The following is a 22246-nucleotide window of genomic DNA, read 5'->3' as shown; positions in this document are numbered from 1 at the left end:
CTTGATTGATGATCCTTTCTTCCAGTCTATTATTAAAGGGTGAGGTTTTCTCAGGTTAGGATGATGAAACTTTGGAAACTGCAGGGCATTTCTAAACTGCTGTGGATTTTGATTTTCTCCTTCACAATTTACATTTTATATCGAAGCACTATTTTTCTGTTGAGATATTTTGGATTTGTATACTTTCAAATCAAATATATGAAAAACTAGGTTGTTCTTGATAAGCTAACTGTGATATCTTCAAAATAAAGATGGATTATCATACAACAGTATGATAAATCGTACATTATGATAAATACCTATAATTCTTACATAGATTGAATAAATGAGTACATGGATAATATAAAAGAATCCAAACTTTCAAATTTTACTTTTATAAGTGTTAGTTAACACTGAATTACAGTAGCATCCACCCACTTTGTACACAGCGATTTGATCTGTCAGTTTTTTAATGTTCTCATTTATTTCATTTTTGTATGATTTAACTTAATCGTACCCTATCTTTAAATGTGAATAACTTTGAAACGGTATGAAATTGTGATATGTGGTTTTCGCCATTCATTTTTTCGTGGAATTCTGCATCGAAATCATGTATTATAGGACCGACCACCTTCCGGGGAGTCCGGTCTCACAAGGTGTCTAACTATCAAACGATAAACCGAAAAACTTCAATAAATAACAACCAAAATGAACTTCTCATTCAATAAATGGAGTCGGATTTGATATGGCGGTTCCAAGAAGGCGGACCAAAATTTTTATGCGACAGAAAAGTAGTTTTTTCTACTCGAATAGGATTCTCAATGGACCCTATTGTCAAATATCCTTGTAAAGGAGATATTAAGCTGGTTCCATACTTTTAACCAACCTTGTATAAACATAATTTATTATGTAGTTCAATCCAATCAGAAGTGTCGTGTTGTCATGCACCTATCTTCTATTTGCATAGTACCATACTTTTATAATAGGAGTGAAAAAAGTCTTCACCGGATCAGCGAGATATGCCACTTTTGTGTGAATTGAGCTATAGCTCTCACGGCTTCGCAACAACACTACTGTTAAGGTGGGTTCATACAGATTTCTATTTAATCTTTGTTAAGAGCAAGCATTCAATCGTTTGATCTACAGTTACCATACAAATACCTATTACCTTTGAAGTAATAGTAAACCTACTTCTGAAGTGATAGTAGGTATTGACTATACTATAGTTAACCGCACGATAATATTCCAATATCGGGGACCGAACTTCGCTCTGGAGTACGAGAGCATAAAAAATTTATTACGAAAGAAGAAATTATAATAACATTCATAGTACATATAGAAATGTTCCATCTAATCACAGTTAATTGAGATTAATTCCCAGAGGAATGCAACAATTTCTCTCACAAAGGCCCGGTTGAACAAAACCCGGTTAAATTGTAATCCTGATTAATTTCACGTGAACCAAATCTGAGAAGACCATTATTTCAAAAAGATGGATCTACTGGAACTAATCTGGATTGGAAATAACCCGGCTTTTTTGCAACCGGCACTAAGTACTTGATGGAATGATTACAAAAGTTCAACAGCTGAGTCATAATTTTGACACAGTCCCACACACATGAACTCGCTCAATCACTTCCATCACCAACTGACGACGAAATAATTATTATCAGCTGTTTTTCCAAGGATGAATAATAATTATCCTTTAAATGTCCTTCAGCTAGTTTTCCCAGGGATGAGACCTAGTGCAATCAAATTTTTATATTATAAACCTACTATGCTCTGAATTTCGTAAGAATCGTTAGAGCCGTTTTTGAGATCCGGTGAAATATATACATAGAAACATCTAAACATATAAACAGAAATTGCTCGTTCGATATTATTTTTATATTATAAACCTACCATGCTCTGAATTTCGTAAGAATCGTTAGAGCCGTTTTTGAGATCCGGTGAAATATATGCATAGAAACATCTAAACATATAAACAGAAATTGCTCGTTCGATATTATAAGATTGGGAGTATATGAAACGATGCGAAACAGGAGTTGATCAACGTTGTCCACAGCTGCTGATTATAAATGAGAATCAATTAATAGTTTTCATAATACACCTGACGAATTGGCAATGTAACTTTTAGCATAGATAGCATAAGAACCACGTCTATGTTCCAAAATTCCACAAGCCGATTACTGTCGAATGTTGTCTATTATTACTGATTTGGCAGGAGGAGAGTGTAAAGGTGCTTACAGATATACGTGCCGCGAACATGAGCAATTCACTTTTAATCAGCTGATTATATCTGTATTTTTACAGAAACGGTAAGATACAGATATAAAAGCTTGGCATCAGCTGATTAAAAGCGAATTGCTCATGTTCGCGGCGCGTAAATATGTACGCACCTTTAAGATGGCACAGTATGACAGACTACAAGCGTCATTTATAGCTTCACAAAGAATAAAAATGGGACTATTGGCTTGAGTTAACAGTGAAATTTGTAACATAAACTCCCAATACCATAGAATCTTCTCATGCATTATATTAACTTTTCCCTATGGTACTATCTGTGGTGATTCTCAGTCAATCGTAGATCGTAGGAGATTCTAGGTGACATTTTCTTGATTGGTGGCTCTAAGGTGGCGACATTCTCTCCAGGTGACATTCTCCAAATGTCTTAGATACATTCTAGGACATTCTCGTAGTTTGTTAGAAAATAATCAGTGACCAGCTAGATAGTTATCAGCTATATTAATAGCTATATCAGTTATGTAGCTCAATGGCCAATACTGTAGCCAACAACTATATATCATCACGTACACCCTTAGTTCCTTCAGAGGTATGTGATTGATACCCAGGTGTTGCTCCTAGACGACTTAGCTCAGTCGTAATGTGGGCGGGGAAAGAAGGCAAGTCGAAGTTCTTCTTCTTTCTTCTCTGTAGCTTAGCTGGCGTAGACTGCACCTCCGGGTGCTTCTGACGGTGTGAAAGTCGCTCTCTGCTCTGATGGTACCAATTCGAGGTAATTTTGTATTGGCCTTACGGCCTCAGTTCCGCTCCAGTATAGTGGGAAAAGGAAGGATGAACGGCAGCCAACGGGCCGCTGTACCGGGAGAGGTTGGTCGGAAGGGACGGCAGCCAACGGGCTGTTTTGCCCAGAGAGGATGGACGGAAGGGACAGCAGCCAACGAGCCGCTGTACCGGGAGAGGATGGAAGGGAGGGACGGCAGCCAACGGGCCGCTGTGCCTGGAGAGGATGGCCAGAAGGGACGGCAGCCAACGAGTCGCTGTACCGGGAGAGGATGGAAGGGAGGGACGGCAGCCAATGGGCCGCTGTGCCTGGAGAGGATGGCCAGAAGGGACAGAAGCCAATGGGCCGCTGTGCCCTGAGAGGACGGACGAAAGGGACGGCAGCCAACGGGCTGCTGTACCGGGAGAGGATGGAAGAGAGGGACGGCAGCCAACGGGCCGCTGTGCCTGGAGAGGATGGCCAGAAGGGACGGCAGCCAACGGGCCGCTGTGCCCTGAGAGGATGGATGGAAGGGACGGCAGCCAACGGGCCGCTGTACCCGGAACGGATGGATGGAAGGGACGGCAGCCAACGGGCCGCTGTACCAGGAGCAGATGGATGGAAGGGACGGCAGCCACCGGGTCGCTGTGCCCTGAGAGGATGGATGGAAGCGACAAGGAGGTACAGGGAGGAGGAAGGTTGGGAGCAGAATGCTATGGTCTGGGGCTCGTCCGACATTTAAATACTCCCAAAGTAGAGAGGATTAAGATGCGCCGCCATCAGAGGCAGTGGGAATCCTCTCGATGCGCGGAAGATGGTGCGCCATCGGTACCTTCCTCATCTCCGCGGTCAGCTAGCTTGCTGATAGCCGAGCATCTTTTAATATTATCATTAATTATTTTTTCGTCACAATTTTACTTTGTGACAATATTCAAAAACAGTTTAAACTGCTCAAACTCCTTATTAATAACACAAACTATTCCCATTCAATCATTACTGACATTTCGACGTTAATCTCACAAAATAAATGTTAATTCACAAAATGATGAAGCTGACATTGAAAAGTCATGAATTTTCAATTCGAGAATTTTTCAATCCAAAGGATTCAAACTGGAACGTGAATAATATAGGGTCGTATATAACTTTAATAATTGAAAGTTAGAGAGAAGTAATTTGAAACTGTTGTGAAGTTTTGTTCCAATTGCATCTTGACTTGTGTTATGCAAGAATTGACAGGAAAATTAGAAAATCTCAATCAAATCAATATTCGTTCACACTCAATTAATAACTTCTTGAGAAACAAATTGGAATTGCAAGGTTTTCTTGATGTATTCTCTTAGAATGATGTATCATTGGAAACAATCATCATAAATGAAATAATCATGTTGATTGTGGAATTTTCTTACACAATTGGTTGAAATTATCTTCAGAGAGAAATTGGAGCCTTATTGGTGTATTTTCGCAAGAACTGTCAGCAACTGCTTCTTTGAGAGAGGTTTACAAATCAATATTTAAATGAAGTGAATATAGTGAATGAATAAATAAATATCTAAATATTGAAAAATTAATTGATGATGGTAAGTATAGATATATCATTTCTATAAGGGAAAGAATTGACAATGTTATTTACATTTTCCTAAAAGATTATTTCTTGGTAACCATAGATGAAAAGGGTGGACAGATACTGTAAGTAAAATAATGAAAATAATAAAATTATTTTGTAACAACAACAGTGCTACAGAAGATACAGCTTTCATTGGATATTTGAAATAATTATTATACCGTTATAATATTCGAGTGTGATAAACTTGTTGAATGAAATTTATATTGTAAATTTTCCATAATTGAAAAAAATACAGTTTTATTTTTGTCACATCCACATTAGACTTGTAGGCCTACTACAGGACTGCAGTTTCGTGTTGAAACTAATACATATTCAGCTCTAGATGCAATCAAACTACAATAATTACTGAAGATGTGTTGATTGCACACGAAACTGCAGTCCTGTGTACAAGTCTAATAAATGTGGATGTGACAGAAATAAAACTGTGTTTTCTCAATATTCCAGCATTTGGTAACTACAGTTTATAATGAATCTTTCATCTTGGATATGAATTGATGATACGAAAAACATACTGTGAAAAATGATAGCATAAAATCTTTCAAATCATTTATAATTTTGGTGATATTCCTGATATACTTGATGAAAAAAATACTTGTACTTGCAGATTTTTCTATCATCATCAACATATCAACAATTATTCATATTCATATGGTTGCTAAATCATCAGTTATATTCTACAACTGCTAACACTGTGGAAACTGGAGCTGGAAAAAGTGAGTCAGAACTTTCCTGTGTACAAGTCTAATAAATGTGGATGTGACAAAAATAAAACTGTGTTTTCTCAATATTCCAGCAGTTGGTAACTGCCATTTATAATGAATCTTTCATCTTGGATATGAATTATGATACAAAAAACATTCTGTGAAAAATGAATAGCATAAAATCTTTCAAATCATTCATAATTTTGGTGATATTTTCTGTTATACTTGATGAAAAAAATCCTTGTACTTGCAGATATTTCTATCATCATTATCATATCAACAATTATTTATATTTATATGGCTGCTAACTCTCAGTTGTATTCTACAATTGCTAAAACTGATGGAGATGATGAACTGAGGAAACTGGAGCTGGAAAAAGTGAGTCAGAACTTTATTTTTATTTGAATAAATATATTCAATTTTACATATTATATACTCCAATTTCCATAATCTTTATTCGTTCCACATCCCCAAATACACAAATCACATACGTGATCAGAAAAGGATCAACAGACCTAGCCCAAAACTTTAATATCTGGGCATTAAGCTGTAAAATACCTCACTAGAGGGAAGTATTGTAGGATATTTCAAAAAATATTTCTCATGAAATCAAACTTTAATTGTTTCATAAGAGGATACTAAATTTTCACTGTAATGTTTTCAACATTTTTCAAAATTTATATTAATGGATGATCGAAAGAAGGCATTTGTATAATATGTGGGTGGAAAAATACTGTTTGAAGATGATAGAATTGAATATAGAAATCATAAGTTACAAATATTGAATGAATGAATCATTCCTCACTCTCCAAGTTGGCCTAGACTATTTGACTGCAGTAATCTTATGCTGAATAGAAATAACTCCATAAAAATAAAAATGGATGGAAATAGATGAGGACAACTCTACATGTATAATCCACAAAATATTTATTAAAAATAATATCTATTCTATTAACCACCTTGTTATGGACAAGGTCTATGGAAGGAGGATAGAACACCAATGTTAATTGGGGAGTGATCATATTGAGTGACTACTCTCAAGCTTTCCGCAGTCAATAAGCGTCGGTGAGTTCAATGCTTTATTGGTGATTCCCATGATTCTGAGAAAGTTATTTCCAGAAGGAGAATGGGCTATTTTTCATCATTTTATAAGTAAGTTCTGATAAATTTCATCTTTCAACCTTGAATTGGACTTCATTCTGACCATTAACTTATATTTATTCATTACATCAATAGATAAACTACAACATATAGTGCCGGTTGCACAAAAGCCAGTTGAATTTCAATCGTGATTAGTTATCAATAATTCCGTTACAAACCATATTATTTTCCACAGTACATATTAATCATTGCTCACTTTTGTACATAGTGAAATGTAATGCATTTCATTCCCGATTAGAACCATATCATCGTAATTACTAATTCAGTGGTAGAGTAGTAATCCCTCAAGAACCAATCAGAGAAGCCGTCTTATGGAAAAGGCCTTCTCTGATTGGCTCTCGTGGAATTAATAAAGCTTAAGATTTAACCGGCTTTTGGGCAACCGGGCCATATAGGCTTACAGCTTTATGCCAGAACAAGCCTCAAATCGATTGTTTATACAAATCGATATTTATATTTTATTTTAATAAGTGTTCATAATATTAACATGGATTTTACTGTGAACTACTTCAATTTCAATTTTTTAGAATTTTCAATTTTCCAGGCTGTGTCAACAGTGAAGAATGCGCGGAACATGAATGGTGCATGTACTCTGTATGTGAGGACGCATGCGCGGAACTCGATTGCCTACGATTTTTGGATTCGAGTGTAAAGTTGAAATCATAAGCCAATGTGCCTGCTAATGCTAAAATATGATTGAATTCATTCTAGGTTTAAATATGAACTGAACTGCTTGTAGAGCAAAGTTGACTGTAGATGAGAAAAATGTATTCATTATCTCCTCTGAAGTTTCATGAATTTGTCGATAAAAGATTTTTAAAATAATGGATAATTGACACATCAAATAAACTAGGTTGCATAATTGATTGATGATCCTACCTTCTAGTCATGATTAAAGGGTGGGGTTGTCATAGGTTTGTATCATGAAATTTTGGAAACTGCAGGACATTTCTGAACTGCTGTAGATTTTGAACTTGTATATGTGATGAATTTTTCAAATAGATCTCATGAAAAGAGAGAAAAATTGTGATTACCTTTTAAAATGAAAGAATTTGCTAAAAGAATAGTTAGCGACCGAGCGATAAAGCTTACTTATCATAACTGTATATTTGATAAGAGTACCGTTCTGTACCGAATATTTTCTAGGAAAATTATTCAATAAAATTATAATTATTTTGCGAAAAGCACAATATTTACGAATGCTCACTGATTTTGAGGTTACACTTTGTTTACTATCGATCAGATGTTTTTAAAACAGTTCGAACGCAGCTGACTGATTCAAAGCATTGTCAAATATCATGCCGGTTTTCATGCAAGGTAAAATATCATCTCTAAAATTATAAAACTATCAATAAAGGATCAAGAATTTCAAATAAAAAAATAAATGTATGTATTATTGTTGAAATTATTTATTATTTAAGAAATGTATTATGCGTCAGGTCTTATTGTAACTAAATAGGTCATAGCATGAAATTCTATTATTGATAAAATGGCAGAAATTAATTATAATAATCTCAAACCTAATAAAAATTGTACAAGAATATTAATTTATTAATAATTTAATTCAACTGAACCACATGGTAATTAAATCTCTTTGGTAGGTCTAAACCAATCACAGTGCATAGAAGCTCACTGATTTTGAGGTTACACTTTGTTTACTATCGATCAGATGTTTTTAAAACAGTTCGAACGCAGCTGACTGATTCAAAGCATTGTCAAATATCATGCCGGTTTTCATGCAAGGTAAAATATCATCTCTAAAATTATAAAACTATCAATAAAGGATCAAGAATTTCAAATAAAAAAATAAATGTATGTATTATTGTTGAAATTATTTATTATTTAAGAAATTGTATTATGCGTCAGGTCTTATTGTAACTAAATAGGTCATAGCATGAAATTCTATTATTGATAAAATGGCAGAAATTAATTATAATAATCTCAAACCTAATAAAAATTGTACAAGAATATTAATTTATTAATAATTTAATTCAACTGAACCACATGGTAATTAAATCTCTTTGGTAGGTCTAAACCAATCACAGTGCATAGAATAGCACCAAGACGGTGTTCGTTTGAAAGCAACACATGTTAATCTATTATCAGACACCAACCCTGCCTTATCAGTTACACTAGCACGTGTACATTGTATGAGAGGAACTATGTCTATAAGATTAAGCAGTTTTAAGAATATACAAATTAAATTATTATTGTAATTAAAGGAATTGTATTCTACTACTTGCCACTGACGTCATGTTTACGTCACAAGCGTTCTACCAATGGCAAATTTTTATGCAAATTATTACATTGAGATTCCGAGAAGCAAGGTCTGGCCTAAAAGCTTAGAGAAAAGAGCAGCACTTCCCTTTTGAAATCCTTACCGTGTAGATCTCTTTCATAGTTACCAAAGACCTATTTGTAAAATTTCTTGTTCGATTTTTAAATGTTCTATTTGTGAGCCGATATTTTAGGCCAATTTATTTGTTATTCGTAAATTTCTGTTTTCATCAATCGATAAATTTAAAAGCTTAAAGTAAATTATCCCTTAATTAATTCGGTGAAGGAGATATTTAATTAAAATTCCCCACGTGCTGAAACTGAAGCCTGGATTGCCGCCGATCAAACGATTTTTGATCTAAAGAAGGAAACCACGACGACCAAGGAATTTCACGTGAGTTATAAGTCATAAGGGGCCCCAATCTACGCTTCGAAAATATTTCAGTGCAGAAAAACATAAATTTTTCTTCGTTAAATTATTGGCCACGCCGACAAGCGCTTTTAGTTATTAAGAGCCTAAATTTATTCATATTTAATTCCTAAGAATTTGTAGTTGATTAACTATCCTCCGCTGCCTGAACCACGACCCCGAACATTTTAAAATATTTATAATTCATTTTTCACTATTTTTCAAATTGTTCAATTTTATCAATTGTAAAATTCTGTTGAATCACGCAGGTATCATGCAGGCACAAGAAAATTTTTAACTATTCTATTAATGCTGAATTATTATCAACCTGTAAATCAAATTCTGAATCTGCACTGTATGATTGCATATTTTATTGTAATATATTTCAGTTTTGTTAATTCGCTTTCTGAGTTCGATTATTTCTTAAGCCTGTCAATTATTGTGTCTGATACGTTCTATATCATCAAGAACCAATCGAATACGATCATTGGAATAATTGAATTAAGCTGGATATGGAACAGGTCTAAGTGGATGTAGCGAGTGGGGTCAGATCAAGATATTTGTTCTTTGTCCTTACCTGCTCATATATCAGCTTTTATCTGTTACCTACCTCGACTTAGGAGCGAACTCATCAATTGTATAGCAGAGGCAGTCATAGATCATATAAATTCCTACAATAGAGCTTAAAACCCGACAAGACTCTGTTCTCGAAGTATATTCTGGACGATATTTGGTCCAAATACCGTATTTTAATCCTTCGGAATTTATTAGAGACGCAGTCCCGTAAATTATCTACATCGGGATTTTTGCTCGACCTGTATGATTTTGTATGCTCATTCTTCACAGGTAATAATAATTTTAAGGTATCCGTCTTCAGTGTTTAGCGATCGCTACACTACTATAAAAAATTTCATCCTATACATTTGTCACTAGAAGAATCAAGGGTGAGCGAGCGTTTAGGCCTCCCGCGATTCCGACAATTGTATTGAATCTTGTAGTGAATCAATCAGTCTGGTATACATTCAGCGTCCACGCACACGATTATAAAATTTATAGCCGCTACACCATTGACTCAGTACAAGATTCACTCTACATGTGTGAAGCCATTAAAAACGCACCACATGATTTGTCGGCCCAACGTGAGGCATTTAAATACAGCATTACATCACCCTACGTGTATTGTCCTATCCTTGGAGTGAGAGTGACTCCCCCAGGAAGAGCTTTACATGATTTGGCGCCCAACAGTGATAGGCATTGAAGAGGCGGATAATCGACTGCGAGGATTATTTAGTTGCTCAGTATACTATAGCGCTGACAACGGGAAAATTTGTGAAAAAATTCATGGTTGTGAATTTCTTCGAATTTAATATTAACTGTTCACTGTTATATAAAATAACAAGTCGTACCATACCCAATTTTTGAACAGAAAAGAAATTTATCGATTGATGAATTTTTAGAGAAAGAATCGAACTCAGAATTTTATTATCGTGTTATTCGAAAATTGGTCATATTATAAGTCATAGGTATAAGAAATACCATAAGAAAGGTCATATTATTTTAAGAATATTAGGTCTATATTGAAACAATTTATAAAAATTTACAGAAAAGAGGATTGAAGTTATTTATATTTTTAATTTTTAAACATAAAGAGGGAAGTAAAATTAAATCACGGATATATTGCGGAATAATTCAAACAGAACACTGCTGCTTTTATATAAAATTTTGCGAAGAATACTAGCCCTATATATAATTGCGGCAAGAAATTATAAGAATAAAATATTTATAATAATAATAATAATAAATTATAAGAGGCATACCTGTATTACTGCATAAGTGTTCATTGTGTATCCTTTATGTCATTTTCGTTTTATGTCAACGATATTGCTAATTTGATTCACTTCATCACTGAACATATTATTGAATCACACTTCTGTATTTCTTCATTGAACGAAGTTTTCACACTATTTCAATTTTTGATCATTCACTTATAATCATTTCACATAACCCCACATGTTTGCGGTCGTTTCAACACACTTGCATCTTTATATCATCCGATAAATTATGGAAGAACCACATCGCATCCTGGAGCCCACATCGGAGACTTCAAGGACGGAAGACGTCGCGCAGGAGAAACGCCCATGCACCGCCGTCCCAGAGGTCCAGACGTCTGTACTTCACACTACAGAATCCCCACCGCTGACCGAAGACCACACACTCATCCCGCTATATTGGGCAAACATCATCCTGGAAGTAGTAAAAAATTCATATGAAGGAAACACACGAGCAAATGAAAAAATAATTGAAGAAGTCCGACAGATGCGGATAGCAAGTGAACAAGGTTTCGAAAAACAGGAACAAAGGTTGAAGGAAGCAGCAGAGGAAAGCAGGATGGTAACACGGCAAATCGAGGGGATCATCAGACAATAAAAATCAATATTGGACCAGAGACTGAGCCCATGCATGCGAAGGCAGACACACCCAAGGAGGAGGTCATAAAACAGGCAAGCGAACATGACACATGTATGGAAACCAACCCACCGAGAATATCAAGACTGAAGTTGCACCGCACGCCGCCGAACGCCGAGAGGGACCGGACGACATCACCAGCCAAGCCGAGGACGTCATCCATGCATAGAGGGACAGCCCGCATCACCGCCCGCAGAATGCCAAGAGGAGCCGGACGACATCACCCGCCAAGCCGAGGACGTCATCCATCAGGTAGAGGGACAGCCCGTACCACCGCGCGCGGACACCAGGAGTCCAAGGACGTGCCCGCCAAGTGGAAGAGCAGCCCGGACCGCCGACCGCACGTATCTCCCATCCACCAAGGACAGCACTTGCAACACATCAAATCAGTATCCATCAAAAACAATCAGAAAACAACATTAGAACAATTAAAATCCGCATGAAGTCAAGACCACACACAAGCAGCAAAACAATTCAAGAAAGAAGAAGAATATCTAGGAGAACCTACAACCACCGCCGTCATGTTAGGCTAAAATCGTACATCAAGCTTCCTACCAGCATGCAAGAAAAAAGGAAGACGGTATCAGGAAGGACCTACAATCACCGCAGTCATGTCCGGTTGAAATCAAACAGGCTGTACACCGGCATGCAACAAGGAAAGGATTGTTTGAAAAAACCCACAGACACCACCGGCATGTAAGGTTTAAGGATATCAAACTGCATGTTACCGGCCAACAAAGAGGAAACGAGTTTGTAAGAATCGATCTACACCACCGGCACATTCGTTTTAAGCCAAGTTTTAATAAAACGGATAGTTGCAAATTGGATTGGAAACTTGAAACAAATACCGAAATCAAATTTAGATGGGGGCTTAAGGAAGAAATAATAATCTTTTAATCAACTGGAAGCTACGTTGTGAATTACACCAATTATCAAACACTTCATAATCACAGCCTACCCATTGAATCACATCTTTGCAGACTAGCATTTTTCTACTGCAGCCTAATCAACATAGCCTAAAATTCGCCGCATCTCAGCCAATAAGGAAATATTATTAATTCACTTCAAATGAAGAAAATCGAAATCAACTTTAATAACAGAAGAAATTAAAACTACGAAACAATTCTAAAAATTACCAACCTGATCAAGCCATCTGCATCATGTTACAGTCATCACAGAAGAAATCGCCTAGTACAATCCGCACAACTGAAAAACAGAAACAAGAGTTATATTATCAACGGAAAATAATTATAAATTAGAAATCAGATGAAGTTAGTAGTGAATAGGAAGAAAGAAAATAAACAAAGTTTATTTGAAAAAATGCGTAAATATAACCTCGAAATACAGAATCGATCAAGAAATCTATTCAGAACCAAAGCCTGTTCGATAATTTTCTTCGTCATCCCAGCCAATGTGTGCGAAATCACAGAATAAATCATTATGAATCAAAGCAATATCGTTAGTTAATTATTGTAACCTATTATTTAATGTGAAATTATAAGTAAAAAACGCAAACAAAAATATATATTTATGTTAATTTGCACGAAATGCGCATGTTCTGTGTTATATGAATGTATCTCTAAAAAACTCCAAAGAAAATGAAATTCTTACCTTCAAATGTGAAATTTATTACTGTTGCATCAAAAGATCATGAATTGTAATTCAAATTGATAAATATAATCTTAAGGACTTAATATTTGTAACCAACATTGATAAAAATCAAGAAAGCCATTTCAAGTGTAACCCTGTTTGTACGCAACGTACTAAGCGCAAATAAGAAATTGCTCGAGTCAAACGGTAGACGATTGTCAAGTCACCGAAGTAAAATCACACTCTCACCCAATTTATGTAAAAGCCAAATAAAGAGTCGAAACTTGTAATAACCATGAAAAATGATGAAAGTCTATATTTGTTGCAAATACTATTCAAATCTTAAGAAGTAATATGTGAAATCTTGTATATTTGTTATAGTTATGGGTCTGCTCATAAGCCACCCGTGAATGGAAGTTGTGGAGTTGTTTTAATGAAGGATCCAAAGAGACCTCATTAATTATTGTATTTCGATTGTATCCAATGAAAGGAACAATCAATTATTTATTTTTCGTAGCCAAAAGTGCACGATATATTGTTTTTAGTGTTAAGTGTTGAGTTTTCGTAGAAGTAAGGAGATGAAATAGTGTATTCATCACAATATCGGATTTTTCAAATAGTCATTGTTTCGACTCGTCTCCCAATTACCTATTTAAAATATCCTGGGGGCTTTTGTGTGATGAATTTTTCAAATAGATCTCATGAAAAGAGAGAAAAATTGTGATTACCTTTTAAAATGAAAGAATTTGCTAAAGAATAGTTAGCGACCGAGCGATAAAGCTTACTTATCAATAACTGTATATTAGATAAGAGTACCGTTCTGTACTGAATATTTTCTAGGAAAATTATTCAATAAAATTATAATTATTTTGCGAATAAAGCACAAATTATTTACGAATTGCTCACTGATTTTGAGGTTACACTTTGTTTACTATCGATCAGATGTTTTTAAAACAGTTCGAACGCAGCTGACTGATTCAAAGCATTGTCAAATATCATGCCGGTTTTCATGCAAGGTAAAATATCATCTCTAAAATTATAAAACTATCAATAAAGGATCAAGAATTTCAAATAAAAAATAAATGTATGTATTATTGTTGAAATTATTTATTATTTAAGAAATTGTATTATGCGTCAGGTCTTATTGTAACTAAATAGGTCATAGCATGAAATTCTATTATTGATAAAATGGCAGAAATTAATTATAATAATCTCAAACCTAATAAAAATTGTACAAGAATATTAATTTATTAATAATTTAATTCAACTGAACCACATGGTAATTAAATCTCTTTGGTAGGTCTAAACCAATCACAGTGCATAGAAATAGCACCAAGACGGTGATCGTTTGAAAGCAACACATGTTAATCTATTATCAGACACCAACCCTGCCTTATCAGTTACACTAGCACGTGTACATTGTATGAGAGGAACTATGTCTATAAGATTAAGCAGTTTTAAGAATTACATAAATTAAATTATTATTGTAATTAAAGGAATTGTATTCTACTACTTGCCACTGACGTCATGTTTACGTCACAAGCGTTCTACCAATGGCAAATTTTTATGCAAATTATTACATTGAGATTCCGAGAAGCAAGGTCTAGCCTAAAAGCTTAGAGAAAAGAGCAGCACTTCCCTTTTGAAATCCTTACCGTGTAGATCTCTTTCATAGTTACCAAAGACCTATTTGTAAAATTTCTTGTTCGATTTTTAAATGTTCTATTTGTGAGCCGATATTTTAGGCCAATTTATTTGTTATTCGTAAATTTCTGTTTTCATCAATCGATAAATTTAAAAGCTTAAAGTAAATTATCCCTTAATTAATTCGGTGAAGGAGATATTTAAATTAAAATTCCCCACGTGCTGAAACCGAAGCCTGGATTGCCGCCGATCAAACGATTTTTGATCTAAAGAAGAAACCACGACGACCAAGGAATTTCACGTGAGTTATAAGTCATAAGGGGCCCCAATCTACGCTTCGAAAAATATTTCAGTGCAGAAAAACATAAATTTTTCTTCGTTAAATTATTGGCCACGCCGACAAGCGCTTTTAGTTATTAAGAGCCTAAAATTTATTCATATTTAATTCCTAAGAATTTGTAGTTGATTAACTATCCTCCGCTGCCTGAACCACGACCCCGAACATTTTAAAATATTTTATAATTCATTTTTCACTATTTTTTCAAAATTGTTCAATTTTATCAATTGTAAAATTCTGTTGAATCACGCATGGTATCATGCAAGCACAAGAAAATTTTTAACTATTCTGTTAATGCCAAATTATTATCAACCTGTAAATCAAATTCTGAATCTGCACTGTATGATTGCATATTTTATTGTAATATATTTCAGTTTTGTTAATTCGCTTTCTGAGTTCGATTATTTCTTAAGCCTGTCAATTATTGTGTCTGATACGTTCTATATCATCAAGAACCGATCGAATACGATCATTAGAATAATTTAATTCAACTGAACCACATGGTAATTAAATCTCTTTGGTAGGTCTAAACCAATCACAGTGCATAGAAATAGCACCAAGACGGTGATCGTTTGAAAGCAACACATGTTAATCTATTATCAGACACCAACCCTGCCTTATCAGTTACACTAGCACGTGTACATTGTATGAGAGGAACTATGTCTATAAGATTAAGCAGTTTTAAGAATTATACAAATTAAATTACTATTGTAATTAAAGGAATTGTATTCTACTACTTGCCACTGACGTCATGTTTACGTCACAAGCGTTCTACCAATGGCAAATTTTTATGCAAATTATTACATTGAGATTCCGAGAAGCAAGGTCTGGCCTAAAAGCTTAGAGAAAAGAGCAGCACTTCCCTTTTGAAATCCTTACCGTGTAGATCTCTTTCATAGTTACCAAAGACCTATTTGTAAAATTTCTTGTTCGATTTTTTAAATGTTCTATTTGTGAGCCGATATTTTAGGCCAATTTATTTGTTATTCGTAAATTTCTGTTTTCATCAATCGATAAATTTTAAAAGCTTAAAGTAAATTATCCCTTAATTAATTCGGTGAAGGAGATATTTAAATTAAAATTCCCCACGTGCTGAAACTGAAGCCTGGATTGCCGCCGATCAAACGATTTTTTGATCTAAAGAAGGAAACCACGACGACCAAGGAATTTCACGTGAGTTATAAGTCATAAGGGGCCCCAATCTACGCTTCGAAAAATATTTCAGTGCAGAAAAACATAAATTTTTCTTCGTTAAATTATTGGCCACGCCGACAAGCGCTTTTAGTTATTAAGAGCCTAAAATTTATTCATATTTAATTCCTAAGAATTTGTAGTTGATTAACTATCCTCCGCTGCCTGAACCACGACCCCGAACATTTTAAAATATTTTCTATAATTCATTTTTCACTATTTTTTCAAAATTGTTCAATTTTATCAATTGTAAAATTCTGTTGAATCACGCATGGTATCATGCAGGCACAAGAAAATTTTTAACTATTCTATTAATGCTGAATTATTATCAACCTGTAAATCAAATTCTGAATCTGCACTGTATGATTGCATATTTTATTGTAATATATTTCAGTTTTGTTAATTCGCTTTCTGAGTTCGATTATTTCTTAAGCCTGTCAATTATTGTGTCTGATACGTTCTATATCATCAAGAACCAATCGAATACGATCATTAGAATAATTGAATTAAGCTGGATATTGGAACAGGTCTAAGTGGATGTAGCGAGTGGGGTCAGATCAAGATATTTGTTCTTTGTCCTTACCTGCTCATATATCAGCTTTTATCTGTTACCTACCTCGACTTAGGAGCGAACTCATCAATTGTATAGCAGAGGCAGTCATAGATCATATAAATTCCTACAATAGAGCTTAAAACCCGACAAGACTCTGTTCTCGAAGTATATTCTGGACGATATTTGGTCCAAATACCGTATTTTAATCCTTCGGAATTTATTAGAGACGCAGTCCCGTAAATTATCTACATCGGGATTTTTGCTCGACCTGTATGATTTTGTATGCTCATTCTTCACAGGTAATAATAATTTTAAGGTATCCGTCTTCAGTGTTTAGCGATCGCTACACTACCTATAAAAATTTCATCCCTATACAATTTGTCACTAGAAGAATCAAGGGTGAGCGAGCGTTTAGGCCTCCCGCGATTCCGACAATTGTATTGAATCTTGTAGTGAATCAATCAGTCTGGTATACATTCAGCGTCCACGCACGCAATTATAAAATTTATAGCCGCTACACCATTGACTCAGTACAAGATTCACTCTACATGTGTGAAGCCATTAAAAAACGCACCACATGATTTGTCGGCCCAACGTGAGGCATTTAAATACAGCATTACATCACCCTACGTGTATTGTCCTATCCTTGGAGGTGAGAGTGACTCCCCCAGGAAGAGCTTTACAATATATTTACTTGAATATTTTGGACTTGTATGCTTATAAATCAAGTAAATGGAAAACCAGGTTGTTTTTGATAAGCTAACTGTTATATCTTGAAAATAAAGCTGGATTATCATACAACAGTATGATAAATAGTATATTATGATAAATACTTATGAATCTTACAAAGATTAAATGAATGAGTGCATAGAGAATTATTCACATTTTACTTTTTTAAGTGTTAGTTAACACTTACAGTGACATCCACCCATTTTGTATAGAGTAATTTGATCTGTCAGATTTTTAATGTTCTCATATCTATTTAATTTTTGTATTATTTAATAGTAGGCCTACCCTATCTTCAAATGTGAATAACTTAGAAACGGTTGCAATTTCGATGTGCGGTTTTCGCCATTCATTTTTTCGTGAAATTCTGTATCGAAAACATCCGACCACCTTCCCATTCATAAAATGAAGTTGGATTTGATATGGCGGTTCCAAGAAGGTGGACTAAAATTTTTATGCGACAGAAAAGTAATTTTTTCTACTCGAATAGGATTCTCAATGGAACCTATTGACAAACTATCCTTGTAAAGGAGATGTTAAGCTGGTTCCATACTTTTCACCAACCTTGTATTAACATAATTAAGAATGTAGTTCAATATAATCAGTAGAGACCTGGTGCCATGTATCTTCTGTTTGCTTAGTACAATACCTTTATATAGGAGTGAAAAAAGTCTCCACCGGATCCACGAGATATGCCTCTTCTGTGTGAATTGAGCCATAGCTCTCTTGTCTTCAGAGTTGTTGAGGTGGGTTAATGCGGATTTCTATTTAATCTTTGTTAAGAGCAAGCATCCAATCGTTTGATCTAGAGTTACTATACCAATACCTACTATTATTTCTAAAGTAATAGTAAACCTCACTTCTAAAGTAATAGTAGGTATTGACTATACTATAAAGGTAGGCGCACACAGATCGCCATCGGACGGATCGGAAGATTAGATTTGATGCATTGTTCCCAATTGGAGTGCGCATACCTATCCGCATCGTACGCATCGTAGATCGGAAATGCCGTCAGGAATCCCGAGAGGAGCTTTGAAGCCGACGGCTCCGTTCGGATTTTTGTCCGGATTTTTGACTCAATGGCTCAATCGCACGGCGATAAGCTGTGTTCAGTTTAACTATTATGTTGTCTGAGGACATTCAAAAGCTCAAAAATCTGGTGTGGCGCACTCACACAACTTTCCTTGCCGTTATGAAAATTGATCACCTGACGCTAGTGTTCACGCACATCTCAAGTATACTTATAAAAAATATCTGAGTCAGCTGGTGACAGGACAATAACGCTGGAGACATACGAGGTCTGCTATCTCTTCATAGTGAATGATTTAATAGAATTAACAGTTGCCAACATTTTGTAATCACATTTTCTCGAATTTCGAGCTTATTTTCAATGTTAGATGAAAATGCTACTGAACATTAATTGTAGAGATTTTCATGCTCAATATTTTCCTCTTGAAATTTTTCGTTAAAATTGTATCTGAAGCCTGATAAAAATAGGAATCTAAATCAAACTTTGCATAGATGGGGTGAAGCTCCTGTGATTTTTACAAATATGGGACTTGTGGCAGTTGATAGAGCTTATCAATGTCTATTTTAGGTATGAATTTGATCACAATCGTTGGAGCCGTTTTTGAGAAAATCGCGAAAAAATTTTTTGACAATATTTTCTCCATTTTAGTTGCCATCTTGAAATGCATTTGATCGAAATTGTTCGTGTCGGATCCTTATATTGTAAGGACCTCAAGTTCCAAATTTCAAGTCATTCCGTTAATTGGGAGATGAGATATCGTGTACACAGACGCATACACACACACACACACCACACACACACACACACACACACACCACACACACACACACACACACACACACACACACACACCACACACACACATACAGACCAATACCCAAAAACCACTTTTTTGACGTCTGTGTACACGATATCTCATCTCCCAATTAACGGAATGACTTGAAATTTGGAACTTAAGGTCCTTACAATATAAGGATCCGACACGAACAATTTCGATCAAATGCAATTCAAGATGGCGGCTAAAATGGAGAAAATATTGTCAAAAACAGGGTTTTTCGCGATTTTCTCAAAAACGGCTCCAACGATTTCGATCAAATTCATAAGCTCTATCAACTGCCACAAGTCTCATATTTGTAAAAATTTCAGGAGCTCCGCCCCATCTATGCAAAGTTTGATTTTAGATTCCCAATTATCAGTCTTCAGATACAATTTAAAAAAAAACTTTTGAGTGGAAAAGATTGAGCATGAAAATCTCTACAATTAATATTCAGTAACATTTTCACCTAACATTGAAAATATAAGCTCGAAACTCAAGAAAATGTGATTATTCAATTGCAAACTGTTGGCAACTGTTAATGCTATTAAATCATTCACTATATGAAGAGATAGCAGACCTCGTATGTCTCCAGCGTTATTGTCCTGTCACCAGCTGGCTCAGATCTTTGTTTATAGGTAGACTTGAGATGCGCGTTACACTAGCGTCAGGTGATCAATTTTCATAACGGCAAGGAAAGTTGTGTGAGTGCACCACACCAGATTTTCATTGTTATAATAGGCCTACACCTGACGAATTGGCAACGTCTATTGGTACTGTTGGGGGGGGGGTTGAGTGAGGCTCAGCTCTTCCATTTTTCTGGGGACAATTTTCGTGCGGTTGACTAGAGTAGTTCTGTGAACAGTAGACGTTATCAAGGAACACATTCTCCTTATTAAGACCTCTACTATACGGGTGTCTCATTTTTTCGCTGGGTTAGTTGTCTTTTATAGGGTAAACTGAACGAGCAAAATAGACGACGCTTCCCGTGAGAAGTCATGCATTTTCTGAAGACGCACGACATAAGACTTCAAGCTTTCAAGTCTCATCGACATCTCCTACGATTCATACCAAATTTATCTCCATTAATTTTAGACGGCTGTATCTTCCAGAATGCTTGATTTTGAAGGCCATGCACATGGGATATCTATCTGTTGCTCTCTTATCGAAAAACCAACATATTTCTATAGGCTCTTTATTGAATCAATTTTCACATAATGATTAGAGTTTTGATAAAAACAATGCATTGATTAAAAAAATTGAAGGTGGGGACATAATTAAAATACTATAATTGGCCGAGCGAAGTGAGTTCTAAGATTCAAGTCGAGGGTTTTGGCATTTCTCTTAATGTTTACATCTTTATATGTTGCGCATTTACGGCGAAACACGGTAATAGATTTCCATTAAACTTGACAGGTATGTTCCTTTTTTAATTGCGCGTCGACGTATATACAAGGTTTTTGGAAATTTCTCATTCCAAGGATAATATAAAAGGAAAAAGGAGCCTCCTTCATACGTCAATATTAGAGTAAAAATCATACTATAGAATTATTCATCATAAATCAGCTGACAAGTGATTACACAGATGTGTGGAGAAACCAGTCTATTGCTGTATTTCCATAAGGTCTATAGTTTCAATCAGGTACTTGTGGATGAGAATACTGCGTGAGGTCTACTGTTCACAGAACTACTAGTAGTATTCTTCTGACCTTGGTATACTGTATTATAAGTACATTGGAAAATATCAAGTATATTGGAAAATACCAAGCAACTTTTAGCATAGAGGAGGGATAGCATAAGAAGATATCCTATGATATACCACGTCTATGTTTCAAAATTTCACAATCCCATTGATGTTGAGTTTTGTCTATTATTACTGCTTTGGCAGGATGAGACTGTAAGGACGGCACAGTATGACAGACTACAAGCGTCATTCATAGCTTCACGAAAAATAAAAATTGGGACTATTGGCTTGAGTTAACAGTGAAATTTGTAACATAAACTCCCAATACCATACAATATCTTCTTTTCATTATATTATCTTTTCCCTATAGTATTATTATATGTGGTGATTCTCAGTCAATTGTAGATGGTAGGAGATTCTAGTTGACATTTTCTTGATTGGTGGCTCTAAGGTGGCGACACTCTCTTAGGTGACGTTCTCTCAATGTCTTAGGAACATTCTAGGACATTCTCGTAGTTTATTAGAAAATAATCAGTGACCACCTTAATAGTTATCAGCTATATTTATAGCTAAATCAGTTATGTAGCTCAATGGCCAATACCGTAGTTAACAGCTATATTCGAATTCACTTTAAACTGCTCAAATTCCTTATTACTAACACAAACGATTCCCATTCAATCAATACTGACATTTCGACGTTAATCTCACAAAAAACTGTTAATTCACAAAATGATGAAGCTGACATTGAAAAGTCATAAATTTTCAATTCGAGAATTTTTAATCCAAAGGATTCAAACTGGAACGTGAATAATATAGGGTAGTATATATCTTTAATAATTGAAAGTTAGAGAGAAGTAATTTGAAACTGTTGTGAAGTTTTGTTCCAATTGCACCTTGACTTGCGTTATGCAAGAATTGACAGGGAAAATTAAAAATCTCAATCAAATCGATATTCGTTCACACTCAATTAATAATTTCTTGAGCAAAAAATTGGAAATGCAAGTTTTTTTATGTATTCTCTTGGAATGATGTATCATTGGAAACAATCATCATAAA

General features: G+C 35.1%; 1 protein-coding gene and 1 long non-coding RNA gene across 2 annotated transcripts; one reads left to right on the top strand and one right to left on the bottom strand.

The window, feature by feature from the left end:
- The first annotated feature begins 4305 nt into the window (after positions 1-4305).
- Positions 4306-7121, top strand: LOC120354108. Its single transcript, XM_039440375.1, has 4 exons — positions 4306-4560; positions 5212-5320; positions 5562-5686; positions 7014-7121. Exons 1-4 carry the CDS (start codon positions 4555-4557, stop codon positions 7119-7121), a joined length of 348 nt encoding a protein of 115 aa, XP_039296309.1. The 5' UTR covers positions 4306-4554.
- A 3993-nt stretch (positions 7122-11114) lies between these two features.
- LOC120354040 lies at positions 11115-11785 on the bottom strand. Its single transcript, XR_005572789.1, has 2 exons — positions 11694-11785; positions 11115-11399 (listed from the first exon to the last, which is right to left on the bottom strand). It is a non-coding gene; the product is annotated as an uncharacterized LOC120354040 (long non-coding RNA).
- Positions 11786-22246: the final 10461 nt, after the last annotated feature.

This window comes from Nilaparvata lugens, chromosome 13 (assembly GCF_014356525.2).
Source record: "Nilaparvata lugens isolate BPH chromosome 13, ASM1435652v1, whole genome shotgun sequence".
Classification (NCBI taxonomy): Eukaryota; Metazoa; Arthropoda; class Insecta; order Hemiptera; family Delphacidae; genus Nilaparvata; species Nilaparvata lugens.
This window is presented reverse-complemented; position numbering and strand designations above follow the sequence as displayed.

What these genes read in the sequence shown, in the direction of transcription:
- LOC120354108 (XM_039440375.1), top strand. An exon ending in GGAAACTGGAGCTGGAAAAA is followed by an intron (nt 5,321 to 5,561) that starts GTGAGTCAGAAC and finishes TTGTACTTGCAG; the next exon opens with ATATTTCTATCATCATTATC. An exon ending in GGAAACTGGAGCTGGAAAAA is followed by an intron (nt 5,687 to 7,013) that starts GTGAGTCAGAAC and finishes TCAATTTTCCAG; the next exon opens with GCTGTGTCAACAGTGAAGAA.